Here is a 22,059-nt window from a genome sequence, read left to right on the forward strand (position 1 = left end):
CAAAAGAGAAATTGAAATTGTGAGAAAGTGTCAGAAAATGTGTGTGTGTTTATAATTCCTTGTATTTGGCAGTTCCTATTGCTTTCGCCCACTCTTCCTCTTCACAAACAAGTAATTTCCCTTCCCTTTGTTTGCATATTTTCGGAGACTGACGTCACAGCGGCTGTAAGATATAGAATTTTTGCTATAAACAACTCTTTGTTAAATCCACCTGCCGCTCGGGATGGCAAACAAGTGTAGGAACTTTCATACTAGGAGTAACGCTGACTTTGTATGTATGTAGGTATGTATTAAAAGTACTGGTATGAGGCTTGCATAGAAGAAGACCACTTCAAATGCTTTAATGTTCGGTAGAAAACATTAAAGTTAACTCTCAGCAGAGAAATAGGTGCCTTAGTAACATATTAATCTGTTTTCTTTTTCTGTAATTCCAAAAATATAGAAGCTGGAAAAGCTGATAATAGTCACGAAACCTGGAAAGCATCTGAGAAAAGTATCAAGCTGGTACCTACTGCATTCAGGGAAAAAATCCTTGAGATAATGATTTCTAAACATGCTGAAATTTATAGGGCGTGCACTTCGTAATGGGAAATCAAACAATGTCGCGTATTTATAACCATAGAACTTCTAAAAAATGCCATAAAAAACTACACAGCACAAAAAATACTTCCTCATAATTACACCGGATGTTAAAACCCGATAGGTCGACCCTCAAAAGCCTCTTTCATAGGTATTTCTAATTCAGAAACCTTTTGGGACTACATTACAGGTGCTTAAAAATGAGTCCAGCTAACACTCCGCGCGAAGTTGCCTGTCTCCAAGCAGACGAGCCCCCAGGTGGTGTATTGGGAAACGCGCGGCAGATATGCAGGGTAGGTGGGAAATAAAATACCCCTCGCGGACCAAAACAGACAAACACCTGCTTGGAGGTGCATTTCAACCAAGCCAAATGTGTAAGCACTTAGTTTCGAAATCCATCAGCGACTGTCTTATGGTAAGCGGTTGTTGGGTTAGCGACTGATTCAGAATAAGCGGCTGTATGTGCATGGGCTTGGTGAACTACACAAAAAAACCAGGGGCGACGGACTTATAGTGGACGGCTCCTGACTCTGGCAGAGCCTCAGGATACGTTACACATCCGCCGCCACAATGGAATGCTACAAGGCTCCATATTACGGCTCTAATCACAGCACAACATAAGTGGCTGAAAGTTGTTCTTATTTCACGAAGAAAGAAAATTAGCCCAGTTCGTGCTGCTCAATGGGTAAGAGAGAAGCAGTCAGCATTCTGAAATGGAAAAACGGGATAGCTCATCAAATGGAAGTTCGACTCACAGATGCATATTGATATAAAATGTTGAATAGGGAGGATGCGGTTGAGGTGAAAGTGAAGCCTTTCGCGACTGTTGCAGAAACTGTAAAATTGGGGATGTCTTTCACATCCATTGGATTTACCAACTTATGCCACACTGAAGCAAACTATTAAGTCTAAACTATCTATAGTTTTCATTTGAACTTTTCGAGTGTCTTATTGATGAGGTATAAAAAAAAATAATTAAATTGTCGCAGAACGCCTGAAATGGAAAACCGATTAACATCATAGGTTCCATAATGAATGTCTGAAGAGTACGAAGGGAAGTACACAAACTTTAGCATCATAAATTAAATTCACCACCTACTTCAACATCTCTTCCTATCTATTCTCTACCCCGTACAAGTGGCAACCAAAGGCTGTGGCAGTACTTGAGCGCTAAATTGAGTTGAGTGGAAATTTATCTTGGAAAATAAGAATAACCTTCTTTTGATATTAATTTACGTTTCAGTGTTGCTTTGCAGGTATATTTATTATTTGATTTTGATTTTTATCTTCTTATATTTTTATATTTTAGTATTTTAAACTTTTTATTTTTTTTTTTTGTTTTCTGTTCTCTTTTTATGCAATTCCTTTAATCGTGCCATTTGTTGTCAAAGTGAAGCACTGTTTACAATTTCATTATTTTCATATTATTTGCTGAAGTGTAGTGCTTGAGTAGTTAGTTAGGAACAAACGACTGGAAGGTAGAAGAGAGTCATACCGTGCAGAGATAGAAAGACAATGTTTTTTTTCCAAATACAAGTTGGTTGGAAAGCAAGAACGCAAAATAGAAGAATAAGTAAAATTAAATTTAAATGCGTTTTTTATTTAATTTAAATTTGCTGAACTTAAATTTAATTTTTTGAATGCATTTGCTTAAAAATGCTTAATAGCTTTCAAAGAACTTTATCACGGCACAATATTCGGCTGTTTTCACTATAAAGAATACACTGACATCCCTGCTTCAAATTGCTTGGGAAGAAATAATGAATTGATGGAACGAAATATTATTCTATGTGCATTGAAATCAAAGGTGAACTATTAAAGTGGCATATAAACTTTGACTACTGTACAAATTCATAAGTGTCGCTTTAAGTTTTTACAACTGCATTCGTCGAAAATATGAGTAACCGATTCGCGGTCCTTAGGGAAATCTTAGAAAACTACTTTTGCCATACTTTGATTGCACAATCGGTAATAAGGAGAATAACATATTTTTTGTTTTACTCTAGACCAAAATAGATTTAACGCATTTAGCGCGCCACATTCGGAGTTAGTTATTTCCAACCAATCTTGCTTACTTTTTCTATTTGAACTAAAAATATGCAGGAAAAACGTTTTAAGAAAATTGTTTAACAAGTTTATGTAATTCTTTTCTAAAAATTGGAAAATTTTCAGTTCAATTGCTTTATTTAGAAACACTGAAGTTGGAGGTCTCACTCATCCGCTGCACTCTATATGACACATTTCTTCCGATTACCAATTGTTTCGAGACATATCACATGCACTGGCTAATCAGCAATTTTACTCTTATGAAGCAATCAAATAATGTATTACTTCATGGTTTGTCTCAAAAGGCGAGAAGTTCTTGTGGTGCGGAATTCGTGCCCCATCCGAAATATGGGGAAAACAGGTGCCAAACGATAGCCAGATGCTACCGGAACTACTCGTACTTAAAAGCGGTCTAGAACTGTTACTTTAGTAGCACTCTCCAATTTATTCAGACCGTTTCATGCTTTTACAACAGCAAAAATCTGTGGTTAATAGTTTGCACTCACCGGCATAGTTTGACTTCCGTGTAAATTGGTTATGGCGGACTGGGCCTCCTGTTGCGAACTAAATTTGACGAAAGCACAACCTGTAATGCAGAAAAAAGTATACGAAAAAATTAGAACAAGGTGTTATTATTTTCAAATATGTACAGTGACGGTAAAAATAATAGCAGCCCATTATAAGGACAAGTTTTGATTATTTGATTTTTATAAAAAATTTTTTTTTTTTTGGTTTTTTTTTTTATTTCTTTTATAAAAATAAAGTTCAGACAATAACAATAACTATATAACTTAAAGTTCAAAATTGTGTAAAAAATTTGAAAAAGGTAAAAAAATTCCATCAAAATTTTCAATTTTTCACTCAGAATTTAAAAAAATGATTGTTGAATGCAATTTTGTAGTCTATGAAATTTTGGCATACTATTTTTGCAAGTTAAAAGTGTCTAAAGAGTTTGACTATTTCTTTGTTGACGGTGTTGCGCGTTTTTTTTTTCAAATAAAAAATATGGAAGGAATTGCTTCACAGCATAAGTAAAAAAAAAAAATAAGTGTGCAAAACTAACTCAAATTTTGGGCCACCTTGTACCCAGAATTTTTCTGAAAAAGTTTGAAATTTTGATGAAAATTTGTTGATGCAAATTTTACCGCAAGTTTTAAATCACCTTGTACTCGGAATTTTTTTGGAAAAAGTTTGAAATTTCGATGAGAATTTATTGGTTCAAAATAAACACAAATATTGAGCCACCTTTTCCTCAGAGTTTTCTGAAAAAGTTTGGAATTTTAATGAAAATTTTTTGAATTTCCATAAATTTTGTACAAAGTTTGAAACTTCGATTTCTATAATTTTGGTTGTAATATTTTTATATATATGATATATTCAAATTTTGTTAGAACAAAAACTAAAATAAAAACCAAATACATAGCCATACAAAACTTCGCAATATGTTACTTTGATATTATTATAACCGCCACTGCATGTACCTATGCATATGTTTTTTTTTCAATTTAAAAATAAATACTTAATTGGAAATTGATAAACGGAGAGCTTAAAATATAATATTAGAGTAATTAAACATTTTTTAAACCGATTTTTTCTAGATATGTGTGTGTATGAATACATATATGTATGTATGTATGTATGTATGTTCGCGGTGTGGTTATTGTAGTTTGCCCATAGTGAGCTCCGCGATGACTCGTGACGAGCAATTTACATACGTTCGTCGCAGTGGCGTGGGTAATTAAAGTAAGCGTTTGTGTTTTTAAAGTACATTTAATATTTGACTAGTTTTTTTTAAATCCCATTTTCGATTTAAACTGCTGTGCATACATTATTTTTACAATATTTTTTGAGGTTCGTTTTTGGTGCGCTGAATGATTTAAAAATCTCTTATCGCGCGGCACATTTAAAAAAGTACTTTTTTTTACCGCGCTGCTGTCTGTCGCTAATTATTTTGTAATTTGCCGTCGAGCGCAAAAGTAAAAAAAAAATTAAAAATAAATTACCGAAAAACAAAAAAAGAAAAAAAATTAAATAAAATTAAAAATAAATTTCCCATAGCTGATAATAACCGCGCGCACTCATGCACAACCGCTTGTGGATGAACGTGTGTGTGTGTGCTCATGTGGTACAAACACTCACTTATTTGTGTGCGTCCGCCACACATCGTTTTGTGGCCGCAGCTTTTGCATATGCATGTGTGAGTCTATATATGTGCACGTGTTTGCGTGACTGACTGTGCTTGTCCGCCTCATATGCAAAATGCGATTGGCAGTTGGCTTTGACGCTTTTCCATTTTAATTTCCATCGCAATAAAACCTTTGGCTGTGGAAACAACAAAAAGCAAAAAAATAAAAAAAAATCCACAACCACAGTGGCAATGTGAAACCACAATCATAGGCTGCATGTTGCTGCAGCTAATGATGTTGCCGAGTGCGCATGTGTAGTTGAGTGTTGTAAGTGACATTGTTGTCACGGCAACGCATTTGCTGCCAACCGCAAGCTGCTACTGCTGATGCTGCAACAGCCAGTGAGGTTACCTGATAGTCAATTGCAACAACACCTCAGCAGCAACAACGGCGACCGCGCACATGCTGGCGAAGGCGTTCGTCTGTGCGGTTCTGCGGTTCAGCGACGCTCAGAGGAGGCGAGCAGCTCTACTCTCTTCCGCTGTACGCCTTCTTCCACTACTTTCACTATTCAACGCTTGCGGTTTTTCGGAAACTTGAGCTGGCCAGTAAGTAGTTGAAGGGTGTGCTGGTAAGGAGGAGTGCATACGAAGAGGGCGAGGTTGCTGGTAGCTGCTTCTTACATGACTTAATGTCCTAGCGGATTGGAGTTAGCTTGGGTTTTGGTGGCTGATGGAAGTGCTGCGTGCATTGCAGTAGCGGACGGAGGCAAATGCGAAAAAAATCAGTAAAAATTGATGATAAATATGAAGTGTAGAGTAAGAGTATTGATATTAAAAATTGCTGTGGCAACCTGTGCTATATTGAAGTCCGTCATGCATAGGTGCTGTTCGTACATATTTGCATAAATACACCAACATAAGATGTAAGGTGTTTTTCTGCGTTAGTGGAGAAGAAAGTGAATAATTGTAAAGCCGTAGAAACCGTTCTTCCAGTTAAAGTCATCCCTCTAAACCTATTAGTCTGCAGGTTTTCAAGTGAATGTGTTTACATGCACTTTTCTAAAGCATTTGATAGAGTTTCTCATAAAATTATGTTAAGTAAATTAGCCTCGCTTGGTTTCTCATTCTGTTTGCTTTCAATGATTGAAATCTCATTTATCCGATAGTCGATGTGTTGTAACAATTGAGGTCACAGGGCAACATTTTAGGGTATCTAATTAATGATATCAGTACCTGTTAGAAAAGTTTGCCAATATTCTTCTGTATGCTGACGATTGGAAAATATTGTCTCCTATTAGAAAAACAGAGGATGTGATGATTTCGGTGACAAATAATGGGTTTTATAAATTGCTGAACTCTTCTTTTCATTTCATATTCGCTCTAATTGGTCTGAGAAAACTAAAATTATATCTTAGACTTGAAATAAATGAAACGGAAGCTCAAATACCAATAAGCCGTGCATGAAACAGCTAAATGTTAAAACAAGTTTTTTCTTTTCGTGGTCGCCGCTCGGTCGGCAAAAGCAAACCTCCGAGTGTATTTCTTTCATGAAAAACCTCCTTATAAAATATCTGCCGTTCGGAGTCGGCTTGAACTGTAGGTTCGTTCAGTTGTTGACAAACATCAAGACGCACGCCACAAATAGGAGGAGGATACTATTACAATCTGTCATTTTTTCTATCTAAATATTCCTTTAATCTACTCCTATAACCATTTGATTTTTTCTTTCAAGAGATAAAATTATTGAAATAAAAATTTCATAAGTCAAATATTTGCGTCATGAATTAAATTAATTTAGCTATCACATTTTAATATATTGCTCGCCTACTTTTATTTTTTTATTTCACAGAAATCATGGTGTTCATTAGGTTTACAATTTTTCTTTGTTTCAATTAAGGCTTATAAATGAAAAATTAATTATCTCTATATCGTGAGCGCATATGAAAAATTGACAAAGCGTGTTACGTAATTGTTGAACAACATCATCATTGTCAACCATATATAAGTAAAAATGCACACACAAAAAAATGAAAATTAAATAAAAACTCTTTTACAGTGGGTATCGGGGAAAATCGTACATCTATTTTTTGCAATCATTTTACAACTCGCTTTTGTGTAAATTCCTTCAAAATATAGTTCATTTGATTAGAAAAATTTATTATATAAAGCAAAACGCTCATCTGAAAAAGAACACTAAAAAATTCAATGCAAAAATGCTTTTTTTAAATGTAGTACTCTGATAGTATTCGATGAGGGACCAGCTGTGCTGGCAGAGGAAGAGGAAGGACTCCTCTACGTTGGAAAGATCAAATGGAGAAGGAACTTCCTTCACTTGGTGTTTCCGACTGGCGCCTTTGTTAAACTCGGGCAAAATCGCTTAACCGGTTAACGCGCCAATCCAGTAGAAGTAGTAGTGGTATGAAAAATTTAAAAATCGTGGGTCAATTTTCAATCATTTGGAAAGGAGAACTAGGAAAATATTCCTCGAATATTGTGTCATTAACTAACACTATTTGTATTACCAAAAAACAAAAGCTAAAAAAAAAAAAAAAAATAATTGGCGCGTACACTTCTGTTAGGTGTTTGGCCGAGCTCCTCCTCCTATTTGTGGTGTGCGTCTTGATGTTGTTCCACAAATGGAGGGACCTACAGTTTCAAGCCGACTCCGAACGGCAGATATTTTTATGAGGAGCTTTTTCATGGCAGAAATACACTCGGAGGTTTGCCATTGCCTGCCGAGGGGCGACCGCTATTAGAAAAATGTTTTTCTTTTTCTTTTAATTTTGCTTTCGCCGAGATTCGAACCAACGACCTCTCTGTGAATTCCGAATGGTAACCACGCACCAACCCATTCGGCTACGGCGGCTAAAAGCATGTCTTTTTCTCACTGAATTAAACTTACGCCTTGCCTTAATTTATATTATTTTTCTTAGACGGTGAATTCTGTTTCTATAACAAATTAATAAAAAAAGGAACTTCAAAAAAACATAAAAAAACAGTAAAATAATAAGACGATTTGCAATGACTGTCACTGTAGCTACATACGTGAGAAACACACAGAATTTAAAAAGTTAAAATTATTTTGCAAAAAAATTCAATATGGCGCACACACTGGAGAAATAAAATTTTAATTAATTAAATTAATTACGAAAGTTTGTAGTAAAAATATGCATAGATATACAAATACATACGCATATATAAGCAATTGAGCAAGCAAACATTTTTATGTATGAGTGCACTGTAAACAGGTAAGTGACCAGTTTTGCAATATTTGCATGTTTATGGATATGCAGTCACAAGCGCATGCACGCAGTTTTAGTAAATCACAGAAATGAATTTTTCAACAAAAAAATTGTAGTAATAATAGCAAAAAAAGTTAAATGTTTTCATTTGTTTGCGAAGCCACTTGCAACTTAAAAATATTTGCATACTGGCATTCCAATAAATTTTCGCTCGCAACACTATGTTGCATGTACAAATGTAGGTATACTCGTATATAAGCAGTTATGAGTAAGCAGATTTTTACGCAATGCCGCTCTCGTAATTAATGTTGTTGTACATACACAAATTGCTTTACATTTTTTACCACCACTTTTAAATTTTCATGAATTTTGGTGGGCTATTAAAAGTTAATTGAAATTTAATACTTTTGTCGTACAGCGACCGCAAGACATTGTTTTCTACTCAGCTAATCGACAAGACTGTACATGAACAATTAATGTGCCTACATACTAATGCATGTCCACACACAAATAGCTGTGAGTTTTTCACTAAACAACCTAAGTGGAGATAGTATTTTTCCTATTGAGTACTAAATTTTTTTGGTTCTAATACAATATTTAAGATAGTGGATCTGGGCGTCCCCGACTATTAGGCAGTGCCCTGTTATAACTCAAATATGAGTGCTCAGACTGCCCTTATCTCGATTTAGAAGATATTCTTGGTGCCATGTTAAAATGGCCAGGTACCCGTGTTACCTTTATATGAAAGGACGCAAGCATCTCGTTAAGGGATGTGCGGCATTTCATGGCTACCTTGCAGGTAGTCGTCTGTATTGTGTTTTTTGCACTTTTTTCTGGGTGTTTGGCTGAGCTCCTCCTCGTATTTGCGTCTTGATATTTTGCCACCAATAGAGGGACTTACAATTTATACCGCCTTCGAACGGCAGATGGTTTTTTATGAGGAGCTTTTCCAGAGCTCTTGTTCATCCCATTCGTCGACGACTGCTGGCGCAAAATATGGAAAACCTTGTGGCATCACGTAATTTCAAATCAAACTAATCATAAAACGCAGTCAATTGGCTGGATAGGTCACACTTTGCGCAAAGATGACGGCGACGTACGCAGCGCTGATCTGTTAGAAACCGCGGAAGAACAAAACCCTCCTGGCGACGCATGCCGTTACTCTGGCATGTGCTAGAGAGTGAAACCCTTGTGCTTCAATTCACTGCACTTTGTCACTTGAAGGCTCGTAAAGTTTGCTACTCCAATGCTTAGGCAACATTCATAAAGGTTTTTATTGCTATAGGAGTAAGTAAGCAAAAATTAAAAGCTAATGTGTTTATAAATTTTCATTTATATTAGTATGCATATTTTATATAAAATATGTTTTAAATTATTTAAAGTGCTTTTGGATACTGCCAATTCTTTCTTTTACTTATCTGAGACCCTATAAGCTCACACCCTTTAAATCCATTAGTATAATATAATGTATATTTATAAATGTTTATTCCGGCCATTGGATTGATGCCTTTTCTCTACATATTTCTGTGTCTACTTATTTTCATAACTTTGTTAACACAAGTACAGGGGATCACAAATGAGGCAACTTTTTGCATTAAATGTTATTTTGTTAGTCCCAGTCTTTTCACGCCCACATCACTGATTATGAGTTAATGCATCGATAGCACTTCCGCAGAGCAGTGTGAACCGAGTAACGTTGGCAATTATCTAAAATTTATTTCTAAGTTTGTGGTGACTTGGATAAAGTAACTGTAATAATACAAAAATTACTTTTGCTCCTATTACTTCAGCAACTTACTTATGAGTCGCCCTGTACACTTTGCATTCTTCAGTGTGAGCACAAATAACACAAACTCACTCCAATCCTCGCCTCCTCTTTGCCACAACGCGTGATGATGGATTATGATAAGTTAATTTCAAAACACCAGAGGCCATCAGAGCCTATGCATTAAAATGAAAAAATGAGTGTACAACTTCTAGAAATTAGTTTGCAGAAAGTTGATTGAGCATTTACGAGTAGAGGAAAAAAGCCACTCAGCATTTTGCTGTGTTCAATTAAATGGTTCTGTAAGTTTCTTCTTCAGTCTAAAAGGCGGAGCTGATTGATGTTGTGCATAGTGAGCTGCTTCTTTGCAGGTTTGTGTTTCTAATTTAAATTATATTCCCTTGTTTACTAAAAGTCTGCGATAACATCGGCGGCCAACTCATAAATTTACTTGTTTTATTTGTGTGACTAGGTGAATCCGCCGCCCTCGCCAACTTAACTACCTGCTGTGTGTGACTTCATAACTTCTCTTAAGCTGTCCATCATCCAATTTTTTCTGTCGAATTTGCCAGCCCAATTCTTTCCAATATACATATTTTCGTTACTTTTCTATTTTCAGCTTACTCAACCCATACGTATGTATGTACTTTTGAAATTTTAAGTAGAAATTTGTGTTCAAAAAGTTTATGAAAGAAAATTAGTTTATAGCTTTAAGTATATTAAATGTTTGCAACTTTTGTTGCTGACGCAAGATTTCACCTATCTGGGTAGGCGTGTTTTTACATAATAAAAGCTTTTACGCCTAAAAGCGTGCCAAAGAAATGCACACAAATACTTAGCTGCAGGCCGAAAGTGTTTTAGTGAATTTTCATGTTAATAAATGTGTAATTGAATTTCATTTAGTTGCAAAGGAAGGGAAACAGAGTCCAATATATGATGGATGTGTTGTTAGATATTAATCTTCATTCAAAAATTCATTAAAATTTTCGGTGCTACTTTTGATGTTACCTTCAACCAAGGTATTAGTGATTAGTAAATATGGATTTTGCTAAATCGAAGTAGACCGATTGTTATAGAGGGTGGGCCATATAGCGTTTGCTTTTTGAACCACCTATTTTTTTGAGAATGGTAACACAAGTGACATGTCAAATGTGTTCGTAATTTACTTAAAGGTTTGACATTTACGAAATGCTTGACAAAATTGGGAAATATTGAAAACCTATTTTCAAAGTTGTGAGTCTTTTTCTTCTTTTCTGATTTTCACATCGGTGGCTACGTCAATAAGCAAAACTGTCGGATTTGGGGCTCAGAAAATGCACACGTTACTGTAGAGAAGCAAATGCACCCACATCGAGTCACTGTTTGGTGCGGTTTTTGGTCTGGCGGCATCATCGGGCCATTTTTTTCGAAAATGAGCGAGGAGCCGCGGTTACAGTAAATGGCGAGCGTTACCGTGACATGCTCAACGAGTTATTTCCAGGACAGTGCAACCTGTCACACTGCCAAAGTTACACTCGAACTTTTGGCTACCGTTTTTGAAAACCGAATAATCAGCCGAAATTCCGATATCAATTGGCCGCCTCGGAGCTGTGATTTAAGCCCGTTGGACTATTTTTTGTAGGGAGCCGTTAAGGACAAATGCTATGCGAATCAACTAGAGACGATTGATGCTTTAAAACACGAAATCGAAGTTGCCATTCATGAAATTGGAGCCCAAACAATCGAAAATGTGCTTAAAAATTGGGTTGATCGAATGCCCTACTGTAAAGCCAGTCGTGGCAGTCATTTGAACGATATTATTTTTTATTCATAAATGACAATGTTCAATCTTCAAAATAAAAAAAAGCCCACCCTATATATTATTAAGTAAGCATAGGCATTACAAGGCATGCATATTTTCAAAATGAGCTGATGGTCAAAATTTTTAAGAAAAAAAGAAAAAGTTTTTTGGATAAAAATAGTTCAAAAAAAGTTTTTTTGGAAATTATATTTTATGATAATAATTTAAAAAATATGGGAATACTCTCAGCTTTTAATGAAACAAGTGCTCATTTTTCAAAAATGTGAATAAATTGTTCCCCTCAAAATTTTTAAGAAAAAGTTCTAAATTTTTTGGAAAATAATACTTAAAAAATTTTGCTTTGGAAAGTATTATACATTTTATTCTAATATTTAAAAAAATGAGGATATTCTCAGCTTTTAATGGAAATAATTAAAATGAATCTGAAGGAAGCGTTTTTCAAAATTCACGAAAATGTTATTACTTCAATAATAATAAAAAAAAATTTTTTGGGAAAGAAATACTTGAAAACATTTTTTTCTGAAAATATATGCTCTCTTAATAATTAAAAAGTATGAAGATACTCTCAGATTTTGATGAAAAAAATGTAAAGAAATTCTGAAGTTGCCAAAAATGATTAAAAACATTTTTTTCGGCAAAATTTTTAAGAAAAAAAAAATTGGAAAAATTATTGAGGAGATAGGCATGAGTTCTCCTTGGCTAAGGAACAGGGTGTTGGTGTTGTTCTAGTAGCATAAATACTCCCCATACATGCACGGGAGTACTGCTGGAGTGACAGTCTTGGGCCTGATATAAATCCGCGTTGTTCCAGTAAAGTTTAACCGAATGCCGTGGGAAAGTTTAAGAATTGGCTTGGTGCTTTGCAGAGTTACGTATTTCTTTCCAGCACCTTTGTGACATAAACTCAAATGTATGTAGCCAAATCATTTTAATTATCTCCTTTCGACTTATCTCAGGATCTGCTAGCACACTCTTTTGTTTTTAGTAATTTTAGGAACTGACTCAGTGGCCTTAAAGACGGCCCTGCAAAACACAAAAAAAAAAAACAAAAGTTAGACGGAAATAGCAAGGGATTGCTTGACTGATGAAAAAACCATCCTTCTTCTGACAAGTACTCACTAAAGATGAGACTCGGTAAGGCCAGCTCTGCATAACTCATAACGCAAGTGAATCTTTACCGGGCACATATTAGATAATATATGATTTCAGCAATAAATATTTGTAACATTGTTTGAAATTATCTTACATTTTCAAGTCCTTGAATACCAAAATAGAACCACACGAATCATTTCAGCGATGCTCCTAACCTATTCTGTTAAATCGCTGAAGACTCACGGCTTCCTCGTTTCACTAACACTGCACTTATATTACATGTATGCATAAAAGTATAACCACTGAAAATGCCTACATAATGAACAGTTGCATACGGATTAACAAGTTCACATGGCCCACATGCGAAATACATAAACAACGGCGCACATGAGTAAATTACTTACACACACGTAACCGTTTCTCTGGCCGATCTTAGTACGACCTCATATCATTCCACAGAATTGTCGGCTAGCGAGGGATTGCAGCGGTTCTAACACGAATTCGATTTTATGGTGAAAATAAGCGTAAACGTGGCTAACAAGTAGTGCTCTGACAAACAGACGCACACACACACATGCATTCCGGTATGTATAATCACATTCACATAGATGTGACAGAGTTTTGCGCTTGAGCAATAACAAAATGAAAACCAACTAGCTTGACCAGTGAAAAAAGCCGTAAGAGTTGTTGCACAATAAATCGTAAGAGGAGTAGAGCAGCAGCAAATCGTAGAAAAACATGACTCGCAGATTGCGTTGCATACTTGGAGGCGGCGAATGCAGTGTTAGAGCTTAGTAAATGTGAGGGAAGTGTGCAAAACCGGCATTATACAATTGTAGCACGAACTCACAGGAAGCTGCTGCAAATGGGCGTCATAGCCAGGACTTATAGCAGAACATTCATTCCATGGCTAACGGGTAGTCAATCAGTCTGGCGGCTGGTAAGGCTCTATGCAACATAGCCCGATAGCACAAAACAGTTTTGACAGTGTGGCAACAACGATTTAAATTCCCACTAGGGATTTTTTAATTGGATTTTAAAATGCTGCTGACGCGCACCACAAACACACATGCACCCACATAATGCCACACTCGCATCCACAAGTGTATGTATATGACCACACACTACTTTCGTGCTTTTGCTGCCACATAGAAAACATGGACTGAGCGCAGCTTAATATAGCCTTACAGGCACTCAGTTTCCTCGGCTCTCTGCTGCTGCTATGGCCATTTATGTCAATTTTCATTTGTAGCATATAAGTATGAGTGCACGTGTGTGTGTGTGCATGTCGGTCACCAAAATGACCAACAGTTGCTGTAGAAGATGGACACGACTCCATGTTCTCCGCCTTCGATTTTATTCCACCAACTGAGTGCGCTTATACATACGAATAGGACATTGGCATGGTGCTATCGAGCTGGACAATTTCATTTCAACTTCGCTGCGAGCAATTTTTCATGTAACAAATATGAGTGTGAGTATGAAGTACATGGGTGAGAAAGCAGCGCGACGAATGTGGCTAGCGCGAACATGTTTTTCGACTCCAAAATGGCAATAAGCATTAGCTCAGATTGGGTTAGAATGAATGTGAATATTGAGGTGCATGACAGGATACTTTTGAAGCGTAATTAATGGTGAAGTGAGAAAAATTATTGGATTAAAACTTCTTTAGGTGAACAGATATGAGTTCATAAAAAAATTAAGTTATTGATATTATAATCAAACTGAAACACAAATTTAAACTGAAGTGTAAGCTCAAGTTCAAGCCAAGTTGTAGTTCGAGCATAAGCTGAAGTTCAAGCCAAGCACGTGCTCACGTTTAAGTTTAAGCTCAAGTTGAAGGTCGACCTTAAATTCAAGCTCAAGCTCACACTGAAATTCTACCTCAAAACTGAAATTCAAACTCAAAACTGAAACTCAAGCGGGAGTTCAAGCTCAAATTTAAGCTCGAATTTAAGTTTAAGTTAAAGTTTCATCTCAACCTCGAAATTAACTGCTTCACCCTTGTGCATTATTGCTCGATATACGCGATGCACTCAAAATACCTTGCGTCGGCAAGATTTTTACTGTTTATTCTAATGAAAAAGAATACTACAGGATTACTAATATCATTTATTTTCCTCAAACTTTAACAGAAAATAATTTATTGCGGGCTATTCCGTTTTTGGTGATGAGGGAGGGTTTTTATTCGTGGTTTTATTCCGTCGAGTGATGCAAAATGGTTAATGATTTCAAACGAATGGTACTCGTGGATGTACTCTAACTTACCAACCCGCGTGCTGCTCACAAGTTTCGATATATTTGCATTACATACGACACATGAACTTTTCTTATATTTTATAAGTTTGTATAAAGTTTTGCGAAAATTTTGAGAAGAATTTTGTGAAAAAACCCGGGGCTCAAGTGACTAATTCGATATATTTTCATTCCAAAAACATGATATATTGAATTTAAAAGGCAATAACAAAAACTTCACGTTGCTTATACAGTAAATCAAGTTTTTTTTTAACATAACGTCGAACAAGTTGCAATAAAACTCAAACTTAAATCCGAGCTCTACTCTCAATTTATTATACAATTCACACCTTAGTTTTTCTTCGTGCATTAGCGGGGCGCTCCACGATTAGCGTAGGCGCTATTGCCACATACCAGTGCTTTGGTGTAGTTAGCGCGAACAAGCTCACCATTTCTCCCGCTGGCGTTATTATTGCGAACTGCATTCCAAGAGGCTACCCGTCACATGCAGTTGACAGAAATTTCATGTCGCAATTCAAATTGTATTTTTCCCTAAACGCATGCTAATTTCGCAATGACCATTTCCATTGCCCCTGCGTTGTTGTTGGCGTTGGCGTTACAGCGAAATGCAGTGCTATTTTAGCACTCGCCTCATAGCGTGCAGTAGCTTTGGGCATTTTCAATGCGCTCAAGTAATTTTTAGTTAATTTTCATGTTTGAGCGCGTTACAGATTGCAAGAAATTAACTTTTGCCAGAGCAACAGCAATAACAAATGTGAGCTGCATGACTGCCACCAAACCTATTTAGTGACAGTTGCGCAAGTATAGATATGTATGTATGTATGTATGTGTTGTTGCTGGTCACTCAATTCGCTATGCATGATTGCCTGCAACCAATCGCAACAACCAATGCGTATGAGTGCTGTTGCTAATAACTTTCAACTTTTCAAGCGAAGAGTGTCTGTGGGTGCGCGTGTGTGTGAGGGCGAGTGCTTGTTTGCTGACATCGGATAGCCATTGCGAAAATTGTTTTTGTTACTTGGCGCATGTTGTTGTGAGAGTTGTTGTTGTTGTTGTTATTGTGTACACTCAGTAATGTGCACTTTAATTGCCATGGATTGCAATATACGCAAGAACGCGCACTCAAGCACTGCATCCCGTTGCCACATCCACAAAGCCTTAATTAGCGGCATTGCCACACCAAATACTATACTCTCGCGTTCTTATGTTTGTGTGCGCATGCAAACAAACAGCTAGCGTTACAGCAGATCAAGCGCATGCTATGTAATTGAGTGCGCGTTCATGTTCAAGAAATATTCGCGCGAAAATCTCATTATTTTGTCACGCATTTTTTTGTGGCAACAGTTCGCCGCCCACATATTTTTAACATTTGTTTCTCTCTTTCTCTCCGATTTTAGCAATTAATTTTGTTGATGTTCTATTTGAGTTGAGTTCGCGCTTACGCATCATTAGCATACTTGATTAAAAGATACTGCGAAAGTTGTTTTGTTTGTGGCGCGGTGTACATGGCGGATGAGTGACTTATGCGCTCATTTGGTATTAAAGTTTGTGAATTATTTTATTAGAATCCTTTGTGTAGCATTATTATGAGGTAGAAGCAAATTTCGTTTGAAGCAGGTAGTGTTACGACTTAGGTCTTTTAGTGATTTAAAAATTAAAAAAATTAAACAGAATTTTTTCTATACAAAAGGCTTGGTTACGACGGCTTAATCAAAAGGCAATGCTTCCGTGATTATCAACTATTTGGAAATATTTGTTTCCACTTAACTTAAACATTGTGAAGCAAAAAAATATTTAAAAAACGTTATTTTATTATTTGAAATATTTAAGTTTTGCACGTCTAAGGTGAACAAGCAAATAGAATATCTATCAGAAGATATTCTTGACTAGCCGCTGATATATGCGCTCTCAGAACTTTCCTTAAACAACAGAAATGCTCTTTCAGTAATCACTGTATATCCACACTCGTCTATTCTCTTATTTCGTTTTTATCTGTTGCCTTATACCTCATTACCGTCAATATAATCAAGCAAAGGAGCTCTTTCCAGGTAGAGCAAATATGACAGCTAACTTTTTTCTAATTAGAGCTAATTGCAAACCTAGTAAATGGCTCTGCGTTTGCTACCAATCCCTTGCTTTGATTATAACTTTAGTGAGCGCATTTTTTCCATACACAGCTAGTCATACACATTTCTGATGCCTTTACAGATTAGCGCTACTGCCGTGTACTTGGATGTTCTCCCTGTGCTGTGCTCTGATCTCTCTCTAAAATCAACTTAGCTCATCAAAGTCTGCTTAAGTAATTAAATATTTAAAATATCCAGCTAAATATTTAACTTTCAGGCAAAAAACTTGTTGCTTAGCATAAACCCCTACACCTATACAAAGGGCTGAATGCTTCGCTATTATTATTTAAGAAAAAAAGCTACTTTCAAACTAGTTGGCTATGCATGCGTTCAACTCTTGTGTCATTAATGAGTCTTTTAGCATGCGAACTTACTCCATTTGAATATTATATTACGGCATTATGCGTTCGGTTCAGTACACTTCCGTTTAAAAGCAAAACACCATAATGACGGTGATGCTGTATAAGTTTATAGTTTCTTTGAAGAAATAAGAAACTACAACAATTTTTATAATTCTTTACTTTTTCATTTTGTGAAATTTCTCTGGACTTTGTTGTAAGTCATTCTGTGAAATATTAACTTTAAAAATCAAATAGAAAAATAAAGTGAAAATATCAACTGTCGCTTTGTCACTGGAGGCACTTTCAACCCCATTCATGTTTGTATGTGTGTACATGTGTATGTATATTTGCTTCTTAAATACAAGTTATCAACACTGGACCCTTGCTATCACTCTTCCAAGCGTTTCTTAATTACATTTACTGTCAGCTCGTCATACTAAAGAGTTAATTAATTTATCATTTAGAGAAAACAAAAAATGGCCAAAGTGAAAATAAAAGCAAACGAGTCAGGTGTGCAAAGACAAACGTTGAAAAATCTTCAAAAATTGTTTAATGACTACGAAAAGTTCCTCATGTACGCCGAAGGAAATACATATGCGGACATATTATGCATATAAATATACATACAAGTATGATTAATTAATAATATAGGGGTTTTCAGTAAGAGCGCTTCAACTTTTGAACTTTTTGGAATAAAACACAAACGGTTTGACTTTTTTAACTAATTTTTTTTTTATTATCGAGTTTGAACATATACATTTAAGTATGAAATTCGATTTCTTTTGCATGACCACCGCGTGCACGTTTTACGAAGTCCAATCGTTGAACCCAATTTTCGACCACTCTTTTGCATAAATCGGCCGAAATTCCAGCAATTTCGCGTTCAATATTGGCTCTGAGCTCACAAATTGTCGCCGGCTTGTTACTGTAGACCAATGACTTCACATAACCCACAAACGGGACGGCTTGTTAAATGGACCGTAACATGGCCGTAATGCTCTTAAAGTAGCAGCAACAGAACGATTATTTTCATAAAAAATTTGCACGATTGGCAATCGTTGCTCAAGTGTGTATCGTTCCATGATGAAATGTATACTAATGAAGTTTACAAATGACAAGCAAAAAATAAAAAATATTGCGTCGTTCGCCCTCCCTCTCGGAAAAAAGTTGAAGCGCACCTATTGAACAACCCTATATAATACAGGGTGAACGATATGAAGTGTTACCTATTCAAAACACCATAACTATTTTGTGTGAAATTAATTTCAAATTGATTTCAAAGACAAAATTGTTCAAAAATGATTACAATTTTAACGTATATTCACTTTAGCTCGATATGACCACCCTTTGCCTTGAATATAGCCTTCAAACGGTCAAAAAATGAGTTGCATGCTGTACGAAGGTGATCTTGAGGTATTTTGGCCCATTCCCGTATAATCGCTTTTTTCAGCGCATCCATACTGGCATATTTTTTAGTCCTCACCTTGCTCTCCAAAATGGACCAGATAGAATAGTCCATCGGACTTGCATCTGGCGAATTCGAAAGCCATTGTGTGTACGGAATGAAGTGTAGAACATGATTTTTTAACCGTTCTTGGTTCACACGAGCTTTATGAGACGGTGCCGAGTCCTGTTGGAACGTCCATGGTCTACGACCGAAATGTTTGCGTGTCCACAGCTCTAAAGCAGTTTCTAAAACATTTTCCCGATAATAAGTCGCATTCACTTTGACACCAGGCTCGATAAAAACGATTGGAGAGCGTCCATCAGCGGTCACTGCGGCCCAAACCATTACTTGCGATGGGAAACTGCTTCGAATGGCCATACGTAGGCTCAAATTCTCATATGAGCGTTCGGTCAAGTAAACACGATCGTTTTGAGTGTTTATGAACTGCTCAATTGGGACATTTTTTTCATCAGTAAACACAATGTTAGGAAATTCGCCAGGTTCGTGCAAACGTAACAACTCCTTTGCTCTTTCGCACCGAACTTTTTTTTGCTGGGGTGAAAGATCGTGTGCTTTTTGGAACTTGGAAGCCTTGACCTTGAGCTCATTTTTCAATATGCGTCGAATGCTGCCTTGCGATATTTTCAGTTCTTTGGCCATTTTTCTTCCACTTCGACGTGGATTTTCTTCAAGTCTAGCCTTCGCTTTCCGAACCATTTGTGGCGGTTTTTTTTGGTACATCTCCATAGCGTTTTGCAATGCTACCAGTATTATTGTAACGTTTTATAGTGCAATACACAAACATTTTATTCACTTTGAGGTGACTGAGCTCACGAACAATGGCTGGTTGTGATTTTCCTGTCAAATATAACGCAATCAACTATTACGTTTGAATTCCATCACAGAAAAAAAAAATTTCAACAAAACTGAGACGCAAATGCTTTTGATGGCTTATAAACAATATATTAAACTGTCATTAGAAGAATTTTGACGTTGATGTCATGAGCTGTTTTACAGATACAAGCAGTGTGAAGTTGGTAACATCTCATATCGTTCACCCTGTATAAATTAGCACTCGAAAAAACGACTTGCGCGCTTTGTTGAACGCGGTCAATTTTCTCAGGTGGTTCCTGAGTCATCAAAGAATATGCACAATTTTGAAAATCCAATAAATTAAATACGTTTGTTTTCATATAAATATTTCATACAACTTTTTGTTTTGATATAATTTTTTTTTATAAAATAACAGAGTTCGATGACAATAAATATGAATTTTATTTTAATTTTTATATTATTTTTTTTTATAAAAATTTAAATTAAAAAAAAAATAATATAAAAATTTTTATAAAAAAACTTAATTTTATAAAGTTCAAATAAAATAAAAAACAAGTTTTTTAATACAAATATTTTCGTGCAATTTTTTATATATATTTTTTTTTAACGAATACTTTTTTATGTAAAAATTTGTTACATAAATGTGTTATACTTCTTTTATATATTAATAATATGGCTGTTTTATGACTTTTCGTTGAAAAACTTTTTTTTGGCAATAAATGACAAAAAATATGAATATTTTGGCACACAAATCGAATATTAAAACTTTGATTTTCCATAACTGATAATTTTATTTACATTTTGTGTATTCATTTTTTTATATAAAAAATCATCAAATCAAATCAAATCAGTCAATATACAAAAAATAAATCAAAATCATATTAAAAAAGAAATCAATGGAAATATACATGAGCGCTTTAAAAAAGGGAATAAGCAGAAAATCTAAAATTTTTTTTTCAAATAATTTGATATTTAAATAAATTTTATATGAAAAGAATTTTTATTTATAAAATATTGTTTTTTACTATGCTTTATGCGTTTTTCTTTAAATGACACAGTACGACGGGCGATAAATATACCTACTTCCTTACGAATAAAAAAAGCTATAACGATCTCTAAAATTTTTCTCCTCTTCCACCCGGTTATCCATTTATCTATGCGCCTAATCGCTCATATATTCAGACGCCTGTGCACTTCTTTTCCTATTTGTTCCATTCCTATTTCTTTCCATTCTCTTCGTTTCTTCCATTGTCCGGTACTCGCATACATTTTTAATTAATTAAAATAATTGCCTCATTTCAATGCTTTGCTCCACCCATCTCCCTTTACATTTTACAACTATCCCATGCGAATACACACAGAGTCCAAACCTATGTAAGTAAATTTTTGCTTTTAACTATACTTTTAATGCTCGGACGCGTGGTTGTCTATAGTCGTATGCAGTTTATCAGCTTGTCAATCAGCTTTTCCAGCTTTTCAACCCGACCACTTTTAATCATTAGTTGGCTTTAAATCTGCTCGCCTGGGCATTTGGAATATCACAAAATGGCGCAATTGGCGTCTGCTGCTTTCAGGTGCACCTGTACCAATAGTAGCTTTGTATTTGTACTAATATGTACGAGTATATTTACCACCTTCGTACATTTGTTTGGTGACTGTTTGGCAGCAATTACATTAATTAGAAATTTTATTTGTTTAGCTTCGCTTGATGCTTTTTGTGTGAAAAGTATAATTAAGTACACATTGCAAATTGATGTTGTTGCGGGAATGATATTCTTGGAAATTTTTACATTGTACCAGGTAGACTTGATATCTTTTACTCTCGTGTGTTGTACACTTTAACTCAAAGCAGCACTGTTTAGCAGGACTTTTCGTGGTTTAGTATAACTTTAACAAAGATAAATGAGGGAACTGGTACAGGTAAAGGAGTTGAAAAAATATTTGTCTTGTGAATAGAAGTGCGGTTGGTAGCCGTAACTCGACGCTCCCGGCGTAGAGTTACATTTTCTGAAGGAAGAAAATTAAAATATCTGTGGACATAAAATCGGTGTGGAAGCAAATTGAGTTATGCATTCTACAAGGATAGGATAAATGGCTACCCATGCAACGAGGCCCACATGGACAAATAATCAAACTTCCGTCGTTGTGATACCATACAGCGAGCGAAAACAGAAGGAAAATAGCCAAACAGGTGTAAAAAGGAAGAAGGGGCTTTCGATTAGAGGATGGCGACCAACAGGGGCTAATTAAGTTCGTATTAATCGCTTCAAGCTACGGAGGAATTTAACCAAGTATCTGATATTTAAACCCGCAACATTCGCAGGTGTAGCAAATAAGTGAGAGCTCAGATGTCTGAATCTTTGCCCCACGAGAGCAGGGCAGCTGAGAAGAAGGTGCTGAGA

General features: G+C 35.8%; 1 protein-coding gene across 2 annotated transcripts in view; it reads right to left on the minus strand.

Moving 5' to 3' along the window:
- The window catches only part of LOC128860507 (CUGBP Elav-like family member 4), a 189,071-nt gene that overhangs the window by 64,273 nt on the left and 102,739 nt on the right, over positions 1–22,059 (minus strand). For both annotated transcript variants that reach the window (XM_054098085.1, XM_054098084.1), the window contains exon 3: positions 3,132–3,211. In XM_054098085.1, coding sequence (XP_053954060.1) covers positions 3,132–3,211 — 80 coding nt within the window. The remainder of the gene's footprint in view (positions 1–3,131; positions 3,212–22,059) is intronic.

Source organism: Anastrepha ludens, chromosome 4, assembly GCF_028408465.1.
Source record: "Anastrepha ludens isolate Willacy chromosome 4, idAnaLude1.1, whole genome shotgun sequence".
Lineage (NCBI taxonomy): Eukaryota > Metazoa > Arthropoda > Insecta > Diptera > Tephritidae > Anastrepha > Anastrepha ludens.